This window comes from Chiloscyllium plagiosum, unplaced genomic scaffold, assembly GCF_037043375.1.
Source record: "Chiloscyllium plagiosum isolate Xiang-an unplaced genomic scaffold, Cpla_swu_hap1 HiC_scaffold_25, whole genome shotgun sequence".
In the NCBI taxonomy this organism is placed as follows: Eukaryota; Metazoa; Chordata; class Chondrichthyes; order Orectolobiformes; family Hemiscylliidae; genus Chiloscyllium; species Chiloscyllium plagiosum.
The window spans coordinates 25,681,793-25,699,945 of NW_028270163.1; the positions used below are offsets into that span (position 1 = coordinate 25,681,793).

Sequence of the window (18,153 nt, forward strand, 5' to 3'; positions counted from 1 at the left end):
TTGCTTACCAAAATTATCCTTGTCCCAGTGGTAGCTATAGCAACTGGCAACTGGCAATGGAATTGTTTGCAGTTTAGCATTCTGGCCTATTCAAGATTACAAGAAGGCAATGGTCATTTTATTTCACATCATTAAAAGTGACAATTAAACGCTAAGCTGTAAAGTAATTCAGGTTCCAAAAACAACACACTTTCGAAATGCTTCTTTTCCCACAATGACAGTGGAAGTAAAATGGAACCATCAAGTGGAACTTTGTGAAACCCCAGCCACTGATGGGGCCCAACATACAGCAGCTGACACACTTGAAAGCTTGCGGGTACACTGTGTATTCAAAATGTATTAAAAGCAAAACAACAGCAGCAACATTATAAGGGCCATTGATTGAGAAAAATGTTTTAGATGATTCGCGGGCAAATATCAGACAGAAATTGCCTCTGAGCTATGAATGCAGATATTAGGAAGGGCTGTCGAAAAGCAGAATTCATTGAAGATGGCCAGGTTTAAGCTTCCTATCAGTCACTCACTGAGAAGAGGTCTTGATGGTGATAAAACATTCAGCCCAATGTCAAATCAAATACATCCACGGATTTTCTCCTCAAGACTGGAACTTAAAGCTCCACCTTGTGGACTGAGAACAACAGATTTTCATCTCTTTGGCAACTCTTACCGATTATGAAGTAATAACTTCCTTTAAAGTTAATCTTGCTGAAATGATTTAGATGGTTCAAATTCAGTCCAAAGTTAACTTAAGGATAGACAATAGTGAAGATGGTGAGAATCGGATGGCAGAATCCAGCCAAGCTCCCTCCTGGGAAGGGGCAGAAGGTGATGGTGGCACTTCACTGTGCGGGAATTCTGTGAGAAGTGAAATCTCAACAGCAACATGAAGACGAGCAAGTCAGTTGGTGGAGGATTAACTGTGGATCATAGCTCCTGATAGCAGTGCATTTACAAACCTTGCACATTTTATACGGCTGGGGAACTGAGGTCAATAGCAGAGGGGAACTGGAGCAGCAGTGCATCCTGTGATGATCCATCCTGGGACAGTTCACTGGCCCTCTGCCTCCCTGGCACCTCCTGGAGTCAGGAGATGAAGGAGCACCTGGAAGCAGATGGGTGTGGAAGAGGGTGGCATCACTAACCTATGGGCCACTGGGTTCTATGTTCAGCCACTTGGTATACTAGCTGATCGGGATGCTCAGTCATGTGGTGTACCAGCTGATCGGGATGCCGACATGGGTGGGAGAGGGTTAGTGGCAGCAGGTCCAGCCTTAAATCCCAGAGATCCCACTGTCTTATAGGGATGTAGCTGTTCTCAAAAGACATCTGGACTTTTGATCCCACAGGATCAGCAGCTTCTGATTGGCCAGGCCTCCCGGAACCAAGGCTGGCTAACTCTGTAATCAGCTTGTCCTCGCCAAGAGGGGAATCCAGCTCCCCTTCAATTCTGCTGGAAGAAGATTGCCTCCCCTACTACAGATTTATGGCCCAGTGGATGACAGCGCCATAAGAATCTCATGTTGTGACTGTCTTTCACTGGAGGCAAAATTCAACTTTGTTGCACTCACTAACATGGACCCCATAACCAGTTCAGTTGGGATTTGTGATCTGTATGAGTACTGACCTTCACTGAGTTCCAAGGATAGGCAAATGCCTCATTTTTGTATAGAAATGAGGTTCCTGCACCTATTTCCAACTCTGCCCACCCCCCCCCCCCCCCCCCCCTATTATTCAGTTAGGTTGTTGGAACATACACTGTGCAAGATTCATCCAGTACTTCAAAGTCATGAAAAGGAGCTAGGAGCAGAATTTGGCCATTCAGCCTATTGGGTCTGCTCCACCATTTGACCATGGCTCATATGTTTCTCAATTCTATTCTCCTACTTCCTCTCCGTAACCCTTGATCCATTTACCAACCAAGAACCTATCTATCTCTGTCTGCAAGGAAGTTATTACTTTATAATCGGTCAGAGTGGTCAAAGAGATGAAAATCTGTTGTTCTAAGTCCATAAGGTGGAGCTTTAAGACTCAATAACTTGGTCTCCACAGCCTTCTGCAGCAATGCATTCCATCGATTCATCACTTTCTGGCTGAAACAATTCCTCCTCACCTTCGTTCTAAAGGGTCATCTTCTCATTCTGAGGCAGTGCCCTCAGGTCCTACTCTCTTCTATTAATGGAAACATCTTCTCCACATCCACTCTATCCAGGCCTCTCAATATTTTGTAAGTTTCAGTCAGACATGAACATCTTCCCATCCTTTTAAACTCCAGAGTACAACCCAGGGTCCTCATCCACCCTCCTCTAATGACAAGCCCTTCATCCCAGAATCATTCTTGTAAATCTCCTTTGCTCCCCACCAGTGCCAGCACATCCTTCCTTAGACCCAGGGCCCAAAACTGCTCTTGATATTCCAAATACTGAAGTCTTAAATAGCCTCAGCAGTATATCCCTGCCCTTGTATTCCAGCCACCTCGAAGTGAATGCTAACATTGCATTTGCCTTCCTAACTGCCAACTGAATCTGCATGTTAACCTTAAGAAAACCCTGAACTTGCATTCCTAAATCCCCTTATGCTTCAGATTTCCGAAGCCTTCCTCCATTTAGAAAATAGTCTATGCTTCTATTCTTTCTACTAAAGTGCAGAACCTCACACTTTCCCACCTTGCATTCCATCTGTCACTTCTTCATCCACTCTCCTAGCCTGTGTGTCCTTCTGCAGCCTCCCTGCTTCCTCAGCACAACCTGCCCTGCTCCCTATCTTTGTGTCGTCTGCCAATGTAGCAACAATGCCCTCGGTTCCTTCATCCACGTCATTCCAAAACCAGGGCCTCAAACCTTTGTGATATTTAGTTTATTTTTGTGTGGAAACAGACATGGAACAGGAGCTGCTGTCCAAATAGTACAAATGCAGCTGCCTTTACCCCCAGCTCCCATTTCCTGGTCATTCCCAGGAATATCTGAGGACTGAGGGTGCTGGCCAAAACTGATGCAGACCAAGAAGTGAACTGTGTATGGTACTCAACGGTCACTCTGATATACCCAGTTCACATTGGAATTACAACCAGTTCCTGGCACTTTCTGATTCTGAACTCTACTAAAACTGGTTTTGAACCCGAGAGAGAACCTAGTCTGTTTCCCAGCTGCCTAATTAGTGAGCAAGTCAAGGACATAGTACACCAGCACCCTTTTGTGGCTGCTCGGGGTAATATCAAGGGCTGGAGCATTGACCCTGTTCCAGAGAGTTAAAATAAATTAATTACCTGTTCCACTAAATTGAATTAAAAACCTTTTAATTGCCATTTTGAACAGTCAATTACTAATGATCAACAATCTATTTCTAAGTCCTAATTTGTTTGCACACAACTGGGAATTTCAAATAATTATTAAATAACTTCACACAGGCCTTACTCTGACTTGTTATTGCTGAATGCAGGAATGCTTAGCACATCAAATCCACACAAAATGTGAGGAGCTGAGTGTGTTGCAAATGGCATTCTCAGCTGTTCAAACAAATCAATGTGGTCTCAATGCAGAGAGTCAGAAATAGCTTCACTATGTATATCAACAACATTACTGTATGACTACAGTGAAATCAAAACTTCAGCTTAGAGAATACTATCATATGGTGAACAAAGACAGTCTTAACACAGTAACACAGCTGGTAACCAGCACAGTGGACAACATCTAAACATGTGCGTTACAACCTGGTGATGTCGTTTAATATTCAATCTTCAACTCAAAAAATAATCACAATGCATTTGCACGACCCCTGAAGCTACAGTGAATGTCTGTTCCACTTTCTAAGCAAGAGTGCTGCTCCAAACCCTTCTCTCCTGAAATCAATAAGTCCTTGCTGTTCCCACCTCAGCCAAGCTGACCTCCCAAGTAGCAATCCGCAAGGTCTGAATCGAGGCAGTTGGATGTTAGCAAGCTGTTCAACTGAGGGGGGGAGGGGGGGGCGGCATTACAACCAAACCTGGCTATATCCTCTAAAATAAAACATAAAACTGTGGTTGCTGAAATCTAAAACAAAAACAGAAATTGCTGAAGTAACTCAGTAGGTGGGGCACCATCTGGGGAGAGAGAAAGCTGAGGTAACCTTTCAAGCCCAGTGGTCCTTCAGAAGAAGTACTTCTGAAGAAAGCTCAACAGACTTGAAACATTAAACTTTGCTTTATCTCCGAACAGATGCTGCCACAGTTGCGAAGTTTCTCCAGCAATCCCTGACCTTGTTTCTGGCCATACTATTGTACAACGAGCACTTTCCAAATTTCAAAGTACAAGTTTGAATTGGAATTCGGAATTCTGGCTTTCCCTTCTCAGTCCTGGGAGGAGTGAACCAATTGGGTCATTGCAGCCGAGGTTTTATATTCAGGGCGTTGCCATACTGCATTCCTTCTGTTCTGCAGAAGGTTTGGAGCATCAATATTCCATGCAAACAAACAACAAACAAATCATACCTGTTTTTGGGAGCTCTCCAAATCTCTCCTTTATCTCCTCTAACTTGTTCACTAAATATTCCTTGGCTTTAGCAGGATCTTCCATAGTTGCTGCAATTTCCATAACATCAGAACAATTTGAGAAAATATCCAAAAGTTCATCTGCAGCTTTGGTCTAATAAAAAGCAGAACAAGTTTATTGTAGACCTCTAACCAGTATTTGTCATTTTAAGCAGCAGTAGAATTTAATATCATTTAATGTCAGGACAAAATTCATCTGAGAATTTTGCTCTGACACCGTCGAAAAAGAAGCAGGATATTACTCTCAAAGTGTTGGCCACAGTTTATCCTTCAGTTGGCAACAGTGAAACAGATTACCTGGTCATCTATTATACTGCCCTTGACTGAAACAGGTTACTGTTTAGATCAGAGTGGTGCTGGAAGAGCACAGCAGGCCAGGCAGCATCCGAAGAGCAGGAAAATGTTTCGGGCAAAAGCCCTTCATCAGGAATCCTGGTTTCCAGCATCTGCAGTCCTCACTTTTGCCTGGAACAAATTACTGCAGATGCTGGAATCTGTACTGAAAACAACAAATGCTGGAGATCACAGCGGGTAGGGCAGCACCCATGGAAAGTGAGCAAGCTAACATTTCTCCTAACTTGTGTCGATTGGTTGCCTGATTGGTCACAATATGTATAAAGAATACACTGGTAAGAAGAACGATTGGCCTTGAGGAAATGGAAGGTGCTATATAAATATGTCTTATTTCTTTCCTTCAAAATTTACAGATTTTCTGTCAGACTTGCTGCAAAGTCTGTGCGTTTGTGACCTATAAACAGCCAGAGACTCACTCACATCAAGACAAGAAACAGTGCCCTGGAATTGTGGCTAACACAAATGAACGAGTTCTGTTCTTGGTGTGATTGTTGGTATTTATGGTATTAACATGAAGTGCGGCAAATGTTAAACTGACTCAATGGTCTGTTAATTGAGGAGTTGTGATTAAATTATTTGTTGAATAAAACATGAGACAAAACATCAAGGGTTGATGTCTTTTAAAAAAGCACCATAGTTTTATCATCAAGGAATCACAGAATGGCTACAGGACATCAGAAGACCATCCAGCCTGATGTGCCAGTGCTGGCTCTCAATATTCAAACTAAATTGGCTAAACCAAACATTCCCTCACTCTTTCCTTGCAGCCCTGCATTTTGTTTCTTTTCAGAAAATTATGCAATTCCCAGACAGTGTGTTCTGGAACCTAACTATTCACTGCCTTAAAAACAAACCTTTTCCTCATGACATCTTTGATTATTTTGCCATTCATGAACAATTACTGTCTCTTGATTCTTGATCCTCCGTCAAATTTCAAACTTCCAAATTTGGATTGGGATAGGGAATTCTGGCTTTCCTGCCTTAGTCCTGGGGTGAGTGAAACCAACTGCCAAATCCTTATTGCCACATTTTAGTGACTGAGGACTTCTAACCCAGCACTTGACAAGGATTCAAACCTGAATAAAGTCTGATAGTGCCATTGGTTATAACTTTTACTTGCGAAACAGTTTCTCCGTGTACTCTGTTGAGACCCCTCATGATTTTGAGCACCTCAACCAAATCCGCTTTCAGTCTGCATTGCAAACCAGCCATCCAGCCAACTGAGGTATATATGGTTAATAATGCACATGGAATCCTACCATAGAAAGAAACTCCCTGTTACTGGAGTCTGTCATCTCCAGAACTATTCTTACGGACTCGGAGGGAAACTGGAGTCCTCCTTAAACCTTCGTTCACTTCACATTTCATATTTGCTATTTTCTGTACAGCAATGAGACCGCAAGTAACAGTGTCCAATTAGTAACTAGGCTTCTGCATGTATTAACAGATCACGAGTATATGAAACCAGAGGACAGGTTTCTAAGAATTAATGTGGTTATGATTCAAAACAAAGATTTATCAGATTCCACCCTACTCTATGTGGTGTGATGAAAAATAAGAAGGTTCTGTTCTTAGAAGGAATGAAAACTAATCTTCAAATGAAGGTGGGCAAAGGGACAACAGTCACCTGTGCCATGAGGAGTCTGTCAAGGCCAAAGATGGTCAGCCCCCAAAATAAGGACAGGAAGGATGGAGCAAGGAGATCCAGGGAGGGGAACCACCATCGTCCTGAAGGAAAATCAGCAGTTCCCCTACATCAGCCTGACAGAAGCACAAAGCTGTTGGTACTGTGACTGACAAAGACTACCACAAAAAACTGCAAGACCTTAGGGATATGGGAGTGGGCTGTCTCTACTCCTCCATTTTAGAACAGATTCAGGATCAATGAAGAATCTTATCTGTCACAAGGTGTGTATTTCCTTTCTTTGTGTAATAAAGTACTATATCTAGATTGCTATTTCTCAATAGACTATCAAAAAACTGCTATAAATTGCTGACTGTCTATATTAGGTTACTGTGATCACGAACAATCCACTCTGCACCATCTCGAAAGCATACACAACAATCATGGTCCCGAGAATTGAACACTGTACACCTGGAGAGGCTGAACCAGTGTTTTATGGTTTTTTACCGTAACATTCTCAACTTACCTTCCACAGTAGGATTCCATGTGACTTATTAATCATAGGCAGCTCATTTGGCTGAATGGCTCATTTGTGATGTATACAGTATGGATTCAATTCCTGCACTAACTGAGGTTACCACGAAAAACTCTCCTATTCAATCTCTCCCCTCACCCGAGGCACGGTGACACTCAGGTTGAACCACCACCACTACTTGTATGTTTCTTTCCCTAATGAAACAGCAGCCTACGGTGTGGTTAGACTTTTGCAACTTTACCTTTTTACGGTATATGATTTGTTCCTGCAATTCCTTTAGAATTAATCCAAGTGACTGAGAACCATGTATTATCTCCTATGCAGAAGGTCCCACCATATTAAGTGCCAGTCAGGCATTTAATGGATCAGTGTTGAGCCTCCCCACAATTTAGACTCTTGAGATTGGGAATCCTACCCCCTGCTGGCCAGTTAGAAGCCAGAATATAGTCATTGCAGACAGCGCCACTAGGAGGATTGGTGTTGGCTGTTGGTATTGCACCCAATAGAGGCCAGGGATCAGTGAAGGTTCCAGGCCACATGTGCAATAGCATGTTGGGAATTATGAGCTGGAGCTGAAAATGTGTTGCTGGAAAAGTACAGCAGGTCAGGCAGCATCCAAGGAACAGGAGAATCGACGTTTCGGGCATGAGCCTGAAGAAGGTCTCATGCCCAAAACGTCGATTCTCCTGTTCCTTGGATGCTGCCTGACCTGCTGTGCTTTTCCAGCAACACTTTTTCAGCTCTGATCTCCAGCATCTGCAGTCCTCACTTTCTCCCCAATTATGAGCTGGAGGTTGTGAAAGGAGGCAGGAGAGAGTCAGAGGTGGGGGTAGGCTGATGGTTTTCAGTGGGGCCCTTCCCCAACTTCCTGACTCAAGCTCCCTTGATTTGGCACTGAGGGCCTGACAACGAGGAAATCTGGCGACCCAATTAGCTAACAGGCCAGGGCAGAAGGATAAGCCCCTAAAGTAAGCCTCAATCAGCAATGGGTGGGAATGCTATCCACATCCTTCCTGCCCAGATTTAACCAGGGCAAAGTCAGGAAAGTGGTGAGGTCTTCCCCCAGCACCCTCCCACACAATTAAACTCACCCTCTGTGCCCTCACCCACTACCTCAGGGGAGAGCATTAAATGCTATCCTTCAACTTATATTGCTTCACCTTATTCTTCCAGCAAAAATGTATTCCTTCACACTTCCCTGCATTAAATTTTGTCTGCTACCTGTCTACCTATTCCACCAGTCTTTGTAATGTTAAAATGCTCCTCCTTTCAAGTTTTGCCCCATCTTCAAATTCTGAAATTGTGCTCTGCGAATCCAACTCTGTGTCAGTTACAGAGATCAAACAGTGGTCCAAGTCTGGATCTGTAGGTACCCAAACAGTAAACAGCCTGGCACCACTCTTGGTTTCCTGTCACTCAGCCAGCTTCATATCTATTTGGACACTGTCCCTTTAATTCCATGAGCTTCAACTGTGAATCAGAGCATGCTCATTAATATCAACTTGGAGCTTCCTTACCTCAAGTGCATTTTGAATGTCATTCAAACTATACTTGGCACCAAAAACGGCCTGGTACATGTGCTTAACCAGGGTGATGTAAGAGGTTCCCAGAGACTGTTTGTTGTTGCTGATTTTCTCAGCCACTGACAGAAACTCACTGGATACTTCGGCTGGATTCAGTAGGAGTACCGTTCTGAAGAGTGAGAAAAATAAGAAGTGTAAACTCATAGGTACAAACTCAAACACTGATACAGTCAAGCCTTTGAGGAATAAATTCAGCCAGACTTCCTTTATTCTGGCAAAACATTTGATTCCATGACCTGTTTTCTCAAGGAAGGGGTAATCGACAAACTGGATCTCATATAGACTAGGTCCCAATGTGGGCCAACAGTCCGTCTTTTCACAAAACCTCTGCTCCAGAAGGTGGTGACTTTGAAGGCAGGGTGGAGGAGTACACTGCCTTCTGCCTGGATTAAGACCAGAACAGGAAGGCTTTCCCAACCCATTGCTGAGTGAGGCCCTAAAGTAGCAACTTAACAACGGTTTCAGTATCCTGGCTATTGAGATGAACCCAGCTACTAGTGGGCCCATTGCCAGAAACCAACCCTGTTTGGGTATCAGCCATTCGCTGTCAGTTCCCCCAGTTGGGCCACTTAAAGAGCAGAGGACAGGCCTGATGTGGAAAGACGAACCAAGGAAGGCAGGCCGGCAGCCTCTTAAAGTCAGAGTCAACTGCAGACAGTCCAGCTTGGAGCTATGAGCAGGATTGTGTTGCACGTAAGGGGGAGAAAGGGAATCCTAAAGTGGAAACATCCACTCTTCAACTTTATAAATCTCAGATTTAAAAAAATGGCCTTTGGAGCCTCTGAGAGAGAGAGAGAGCACAAGAGAGATTGAGTGAAGAGTGCCTGTGCATCTTTATGCCTGTGTGTTTGTGTCTCAGTGTCTGTCTATATGTGCTCATGTGTCTGTTTGTGTGTGTGTGTAAGAGAAGAGAGGACTGGGTGGCTGAGTTGCTGCAAAGGGATGTTTGCCCCTTCCCCTTATGGCCACCAGGAGCCAGTGAAACTGTTCCTGAGACTCCCATGGAGTTGGAGGCTGACTGGAAAATCCCAGTAAGTCTCCCTCTACCTGCTTTCAGGAAAATGGCTCAGAGTTGGGAAGGAGTGGGAAGTCAACACGCAGGCCAACAGTGTTAAATTCCATGTCCATCTACCTCAGGCTATAAATTCCTTGGTTTCTGTTGTCATAGTGGTTACCAGATTCTGGATTAGTGGTGCTGGAAGAGCACAGCAGTTCAGGCAGCATCCAAGGAGCAGCGAAATCGACATTTCGGGCAAAAGCCTTTCATCAGGAATAAACGTCGATTTCGCTGCTCCTTGGATGCTGCCTGAACTGCTGTGCTCTTCCAGGACCACTAATCCAGAATCTGGTTTCCAGCATCTGCAGTCATTGTCTTTGCCATAGTTGTTACCAGACCAACTGAGTACTTCGAGAAAAAAATGCAGTTTATTGCCAGTAGGTGTCAGGATTGAGATAAACAATGTATGGACCCTGAAAGTGTATGATTTTCACCAGTCTGCCCATGAAAACCCCAGAGAAATTGGAACAGCTATGTTTAGAATAGCTTACTGCTTTGTAAGGCCTCGAACTTCCATTCACCTCTTCAAGTGCCACATTTATTTCTTTATTAAGTGTGCTCGCAGTCACAGACCAAGCAGTCGTCTTGTCAGAAATTAGATGAGGCTGTCCTTCAAGTCAGAAGATACTCTCTGACAACTTGAGCCATTGTTTAGGAAAAAAGTATTTTTAAGTCAACTGTTCAAGGTTACTATTACAAACCTCCGGAGCAGGTGAGACTTGAACCCACACCTCCTGGTTGAGGGGGTAGGGGTATTAGCTCTGCACCATAAAAGTGCCCTGATTTTCTTATCAACCTGCTCAGGGATGTTATTATTTAGACTACAGCACAGATGTAGCTCAGATGGTTTTGGAGACACCACTGAAGCTAAATGGCTGCATAGAGGCCTTGGTCAGTCCTGAAACACTTTAAAAGTGAACCATGTCACTGAGGGTGATTAAAGCTGGGTGTATGAGCAGCCAGGTGAAAACAGACAACCATGGCTGGAATGTGAAAGTAGTTTCTACTGAGTGTTTTTCTTCTGTGCAATGATTATAAGGGGTCGGTCCAAAAGTGAAGACTTGTGAAGCAAATTTCAGCAGGTTCAGCACTGAGGGAAGTTATTGGATGTGAACTGCATGTGACCAACTGTATCAGGATGCAAGGAACGACAGACCCACTGCTATCAATTTAACGGAAATTAATGTCTTACTTCCAAACAAAATAACAAAATGAATGTTCATTATATAACATAGGTGTCCTTTTAATATACTGTTGATGAAAATGTTTGCATAATTATTTTGGTAGTTTAGATACTGTTTTAGATGTTTCTCATTGTCCTCACTTGTAACTTGAAAAAATAGGTAAACTAGTCATTCATTTCATTTCTGTTTATGACATTGCTTATCCACCTACGTCTACCTACGAACAAAGACTGAAATTCATTTTAAATTAATACGTGTGAAGTGCATTCGAGAGACATCCTATTGTATTAATTTAGGTTCTTTCTAAACAGATGCATTACAAATGGTGAAAGTGATTAATTATCAATCAAATCTAGTCATAATGAACATGCATTCTTTGGGAACTGTTTTTGCACACTTTTACACAGATGGAATCAATAAGTAGATACTGGCAGGATATTTTACGATGTCATATCATATAATTTAGTATATGGATGAGCTCTGGTGTGTGGAATTACTGGCAAAATGGGAACACTTATTTGCATGCAAAGTAGCTTTTTCTGGAAAAAAGCAAATGTTATCCAGCTATGCTGGCAATGGTATCATACCAAGCACTCCCTCTGCCACATTTCTTCCAGGCATGCTTTACAGTAACTGCAGTTCTTTCAGATTTTATTTTGTATTAACTCTCTCTGTGCGTTGTTTGACATTATAATACCATTAATTAATCCTTTGTTTTTTAGCTGTACACACATTGCTTGGGATCATCACAATGCTGGTTCAGAGCAATTATCATTCTTTTTGTATTAGGTGGTGGTTTTACAGCTGGATGACTTTCCTGTGTCTAGCCCTTCCCAATTATGGTCTACATGTTTCAACAGTTCTATTGTAGTTTAGAAACTCTGGTCCATCCTCAAGAACGAGGAGATAGCACGTCGGCCAACAACTGGTGTGAGCTTCAGACACAGGAACAGTGATGAGTAAAGAAATACCATTAGATGTTTCTTGCATTATTTTTGAAATTTACATCATGGTGAAATACTATTGCAACAGCTTTGCTTAGGTGTCAAGAAGTTCAGATGGCTTTACTCATTTTTACGATCAGCAAATCAAACATCTTCTTCAAACTACTTTCAATTGACAGGGTTGAGAATGAGATATGATTGGTCTGTTTACACTTTGGGTGAAATGGTTAAAGATCCATAGACAATGTGAACATTTCTCTAATTATCTGGTCCTTACATTGTTTTGTTTTGAAGGTTTTTGGTTGTTAACCCTTGTTCTGCTCTCACCAACCTCTGGAATGAGATTCCTACAAGGTGAAACAACTTGTTAGCATGAATTACATTCTTTATGTCAATTTATCCATCAAACAGCAAAAGTTATCAATTAGAAATTAAAATTTCTTTAGTAATAATAACAATTCAAAGTTTACATGCTGTAATTAATTCTGCAGTATAAATTCAGACAGATCAATTCTTGTTGCATACTTATAGATGAACAGTTAAAGGCTTTATATCATTGTTCATAGTAAGTTATAACTACATAAAATAGTCCAAATTAAACAAATCAAATACATTGCTATAATAGTCATGAATTTTAAAGCAATCTTTCTGGATTTGATTCAACTTAAACCAGACATGTGAAATAATGCTACTTTGCCCACTTTTTGCCTGTTTCAGATATGATGACAGGTTATCTGTGTTTGTACAATCAGGTTTGCATCATTTAACTGAACTGGATATCCCCTTTAAGCGTGTACAATGATTAGACTAGTGGAAACAGCATCAAAGTGAGAACTCCAGAAAATGAGAATGTACCCCAGTCCCCCATGGGGTATGGCAGAGACAGACTGCCTTGTGCCTTCCTGCCTCACTCTGAACCTGCATCCCATGTGGAGGTACCCACACCTTGGGTCTGGTGGAGATCTCAAGAGGCCAATTGACAATTAAGTGCTGCATTCCAGCTCTTGCTGCTATTTTAACAGCAGCAGGGTGAGGTGGGTGTTCCATAGCTTTTACTATGCAGGTTGGTGTCAGACAAAGAGGTGGGGGCTGGGATGTGGTAGGGATTGCTGATGACTATGAAGGCTAGGAGAGGGGTAGGGAGTGAAGGTCAGCGATAGGGTAGGAAGTGAAGGTCAGGGGTGGAGTAGGGAGTGGAGATCAGGGGTGGGGTAGGGAGTGGAGGTCAGGGGTCAGGTAGGGAGTGGAGGCCAGCGATCGGGTAGGGAGTGAAGGTCAGGGGTGGGTTAGGGAGTGAAGGTCAGGGTGGGGTATGGAGTGAAGGTCAGGGGTCGGGTCGGGAGTGAAGGTCAGAGGTGGGGTAGGGAGTGAAGGTTAGGGGTCGGGTAGGGAGTGGAGGTCAGGGGTGGGGTAGGGAGTGAAGGTCAGGGGTTGGGTAGGGGATTGGAGGTCAGTTATAGGGTATGGAGTGAAGATCAGGGGTAGCGTAGGGAGTGAAGGTCAGGGGTCAGGTAGGGGAGTGGAGGTCAGCGATAGGGTTGGGAGTGAAGGTCAGGGGTGGGGTAGTGGGTGGAGGTCAGGGGTCGGGGAGTGGAGGTCAGCGATAGGGCAGGGAGTGAATGTCAGGGGTGGGGTAGGGAGTGGAGGTCAGGGGTCGGGTAGGGGAGTGAAGGTCAGGGGTGGGTAGGGGAGTGGAGGTCAGCGATAGGGTAGGGAATGAAGGTCAGGGGTGGAGTAGGGAGTGAAGGTCAGTGATAGGGTAGGGAGTGAAGGTCAGGGGTGGGCTAGGTGGTGAAGGTCAGGGGTTGGGTAGGGTGTGAAGGTCAGTGGTGGGTTAAGGAGTGGAGGTGAGGGGTTGGTGTAGGGAGTGGAGGTCAGGGGTGGGGTAGGGAGTGGAGTCAGGGGTGGGGTAGGGTGTGGAGGTCAGGGGTCGGGTAGGGGTGTGGAGGTCAGCCATGAGGGTGTGGAAGTGACCCATAGCCAGATGATCCACATGGATCCTGATGCTTTAACCCGGATTTCACTCCTGGATCATCAAGCAGCTGCTAGAGACTTAGAAATAAGGCCTGAAAAGACAGAAGAAATCTGGGACAACACACATCCCAGGAAGGGCTGGCCCAGGACATGAGATTTCAGGAAAGGACTGGAAAATCCGAGATGGTCAATCCGCCAACTTAATGTAACTTTCCAAAGGAAACTGAATATATATTGAAACAAAAATATTTGCGGGGTTGTACAAAGACCAGTAAGGTCAGGATGGGCTGAATAGTCTCCTTTTTTGTTATAAGATGCTTTTGAACTGTCAAGGCAAATAAACCTCACTCAAGCCTTTCTCTTGTTTTGAAGGTAACCAAGCAAAATAGTTCTGAATTTGGGCTGACATTTACAATGTACATTCCTGAATCCTGATGCATTGCATGTCTCAGATAATATTACCAGGTTCCCAGTTGGATTGAGAATTCCATAAGTGTCAACAAAATTATTAAGTGTATTTAGAACATATTCAGGCAAGAAGTTACCCAGACACTAAACGGAACAAAACAGAAGCAAATTTTCTGTTGCCGGAATTGCAAAAAAACGGACTCCAAATTCCCCTTACGTTATTGTTTATTCACCAACTGAGATTGTCTACATCTTCTGATTTCAATTGCTTGGAAATTTTCACTTCTGCTTCCCATTTTAAATATTTAAATTAGAGATCAAAGTGTATTTTTTGAGAAACCAGCTGCATAGTGAAGCATGAGCCTGAGCTTCAGCTTTTGATCTGTTCACAATCACACAATGAAATAAGATCCACAGCCAAATCCACACAAGAACTTGATATTCTCAATCAAATTCTGTTTCTGTTCCCATTTTATCAAATAATTTGATAATAAAACTTTAGTTGATCCACAACGAGATTTAAACAATGCATTTTTCACTCAGCATAATCATGATCCAAGCCATTTGTTTGCTCTATACCACTCAGAATTCTATCTCAGAGCACAGTTGGTAGAATTCCTGCCTCGAAACTGGAAGTTTTTGGTTCAAGTCCCACTCCGGGACATGACGGCCAATGGGTGTATAATCATAACGTGGACAAATAGGTTGAGTCTTAGCTTGTTAAATGCTGCTGACCTGAACCTACAGCAGGCAGAAAGAACAGCAGATTCCTCATCAGCCATGTGATAGAAAGAAATTTGAGTTTCTATCATCATAATCCGTGGTAACATGCCTCTAAACATACATACTGCTACATCAGCTCAGGGTCATGGAGCAGCTGTTGGATGATGGACAGTGTAAATCTGATTGGTTCCAAAAACACAGGGTTCGATCCCAGTTCTGGTTGGGCTGGATTAATGTCCTGCACTCCTTTCCCTCCGCATGGTGGAGATTGTGGTGCTATGAATCAGGATCTGCCCTTCACACAGAGAACTCAAGCAGAAGCATTTGGGAAACAGTGATCACAACACCAATTGGTTCAGAGTGAAGGACAATGAGTGAAGGACAAGTACAAACATAGTTGTGAAACATATTCATCAGGAAGATATCAGGCTTTAGGGAGTTAAGAGGGAAGCTGATTCAGGTAAGTTAGAATCATAGATTGGTAGATAAATCAGTAAATGAATGTTTGGTTAGCTGGATGGCTGGTTTGTCATGCAGAGTAATGCCAACAATGTAGGTTCAATTCCTGCACTGGCTGAGGTTACCATGGAAGAACCTGCATCTCAATCTTTCTATTTGCCTGAGGCACAGTGACCCTCGGGTTAAATCACCACCAATCATCTCCCTCCAATAGGAGAGCAACTCTATGGCCTGGTATAATGATTGTAACTATTTTTAGTTAGGGTGCAGACTTAAGGCATTCCCATATGTAAAGCTCCTTGGGTAAATAAAGATTTAATTATTAAAATGAATCAAAAAAAGGAAGCTTATATTAATGCAAGATTCATTATTCAGTAGAAAATCATGTTAAATACAAAAAGCACAATGTGGCAGGTGCTTAAAAAAAGAAACATGAGGGGAAAATATTAAAATAGTTTAGTGGGTGACATAAAAGGGAACCTAAAACTCCTTCTGTGAAAGGGGAATCAAAGAAAGGGTTACAGATCAAAAATTAATCTTCTTGTGGAGGCGGATAAATTGCTGAGATAATAAATAAGGACTTTACTTCTGTTTTCATGAAAATAGAGTGTTATTGTCAACGCTACAGGAAGGGCAGTGGTGGTCATGAAATTTTGATAGGATAAAATAATGAAAAAGAGCTGACTAAATGATTGGAAATACTCAAAGCAAAACAGTCACTCAGATGATATAAGCTGCATACCCAGTTGCTAAGCTGAAAATTGTGGAGGCTCTGATCACGGTCATTACTGGGGATGTGGTAGCATATAAGTTATGGCATTGAGGGTCAAACCACAGCAGGTGGACTGCAGCGTTTCAAGAAGGCAGCTCACCACCACCTGCTCAAGGGCAACTGGGGATGGGCAATAAATGCTGGTCCGCCAGCTGCGCCCACATCCCACAGATGAAAAATAAAGTCACCAGACTGATAATTCAGAACCAATGGGCTGAATCTTACTTTTATTTTGGCAAAGTCAAAGTTGTATCGAGTGTTTCAGGAGCTTACACCATAAGACCCATTCACCATACTGACCCTATTAATTATTTACCATAGTGGTCTCACATCCAATTTCCACCCCACCTACCTCACACTGTTCGTGGAACAATGTGCCACTCATTGAGTACCCACTGAAACATAGGCATCCCATGTGTTTCCAGCAACAATAAAAGTGATTGTGCACCCAGAAGGACCCTGGCATTCCAAAGGTGACCAGGGTCCGTATGTGAGGGAGAAGGGGAAGATGACACTCTGACTCTCCTCCGATAGGGACCTGGAGGTTCTGGAGGATGGGCTGGTCCAGAAGAGGCAGCAATACCAGACCTTCCAGCCTGGTCCACCCAGGTCAGTGCCATCTCCATGGTACAGCAGAATTGTAAGCAATGCCACAAGGCAGCTTCTTCTCGTTTGCTTGGCCAGGGTAAGTGTCACACTCCTTTCTCTGATACCTCACACTCACTCTATCTCTGCTACATGCTCTATCGCTCTGCAACACCTTCCCTCACTCACCTTCACTCTGATACCCCTGCACTCCTACAGCAGTAACCTTGTCTGGCCTCTGTGTTGCCTCCTCAGTCCCTCAGGACACCTCACCATCTTACCTCAACATGTTCCAGTACTAACAGCCATGGTGCCCACAATTCTCTCATTATATCCCCCCCTACTGTCCAGAAGGGGAGACCCAGGGATCACACATGGGGAGTATTCCTGCCATTCAGATGCTCATCTCCCACAAGGAGAGAATCCAGACTCCCACAGGAGTAGGCCCGGAGCACTCCTGCAGGGATGCAACAACATCCTCCAAAAGTACCGCTCTTTATTCCATTGACACTCGCCCATTAACCCTCAGGGGCTGCCGAATATTCACATGCACTTACCTTCCATTTCAAGTCTATTTGTCCTCAGGACCAAAGGCACGGTGACAGAGGCACAGGGATCCAAGTGTGCTCTCCATGTGCCCTGCCCTCACCAGGAGATGGGCCGATGCTAATAGGCAGCCATCTGGAGGAGGAACCACACATGCAGGCCCCTCAGAAGTCTCCCGTCAGGACACTCCACTTCCATCCTGAACCCACTCCCTCCCCGACCTTGGACATTTGAGCACAGGAACCTGCCTCTGACAGAATGGCACTGAGCATATGTGCGTATGTCCAGATACAAGCCCCTCCACCCCATCCAGGTCACCCCACCAAACATCTGCACAGTCAAACTGGCTCCTCCCACTTCAGCTGCAGGACAAGGGAATGCACCAAGATGTAGTGGGAGGGAGGGGCAGAAGAAATCATTTTCAAAGCACCTTGAGGCCAAGGGTTCCTGAATGTGGATCACCACTTTCCCTCTTCCTGCATTGTGCCCTCCCCTTTACCATATCCTTCATTTGGCAACTACTGCTGTCCCCAATCTCTGTTCTCCTGAGCTGAAGGCCTTAGTGCCAGAGGGTAAGTTGTGAAGCTCAGTCCCACAGCAAAACCACCCTTTCCCCTCCCCCACTCCTCCATCTTTCCCTTTAGTTCCTGTTTACAGACCCAATGGACTGTACATGACCCACACCCCTGAATGACATGGTGAGATGAGGATGGCCAATCCCGGATTGGTGTCTCTACATCTCCTACACTGTATTAACCCACACTCTGAATTGGTAGGCAAAGAACTGACTCCTGAAGAAGGGCTTATGCCCGAAACGTCGATTCTCCTGTTCCTTGGATGCTGCCTGACCTGCTGCGCTTTTCCAGCAACACATTTTCAGCTC

General features: G+C 44.0%; 1 protein-coding gene across 3 annotated transcripts in view; it reads right to left on the reverse strand.

The window, feature by feature from the left end:
* pik3r5 (phosphoinositide-3-kinase, regulatory subunit 5) overlaps positions 1-18,153 on the reverse strand; it is a 96,969-nt gene that overhangs the window by 30,937 nt on the left and 47,879 nt on the right. For all 3 annotated transcript variants that reach the window (XM_088000527.1, XM_043714587.2, XM_043714588.2), the window contains 4 exons: positions 12,081-12,150; positions 8,553-8,727; positions 4,463-4,616; positions 9-86 (listed from right to left, as the gene is read on the reverse strand). In XM_088000527.1, the coding sequence (XP_087856653.1) occupies positions 9-86; positions 4,463-4,616; positions 8,553-8,727; positions 12,081-12,150 (477 nt within the window). The remainder of the gene's footprint in view (positions 1-8; positions 87-4,462; positions 4,617-8,552; positions 8,728-12,080; positions 12,151-18,153) is intronic.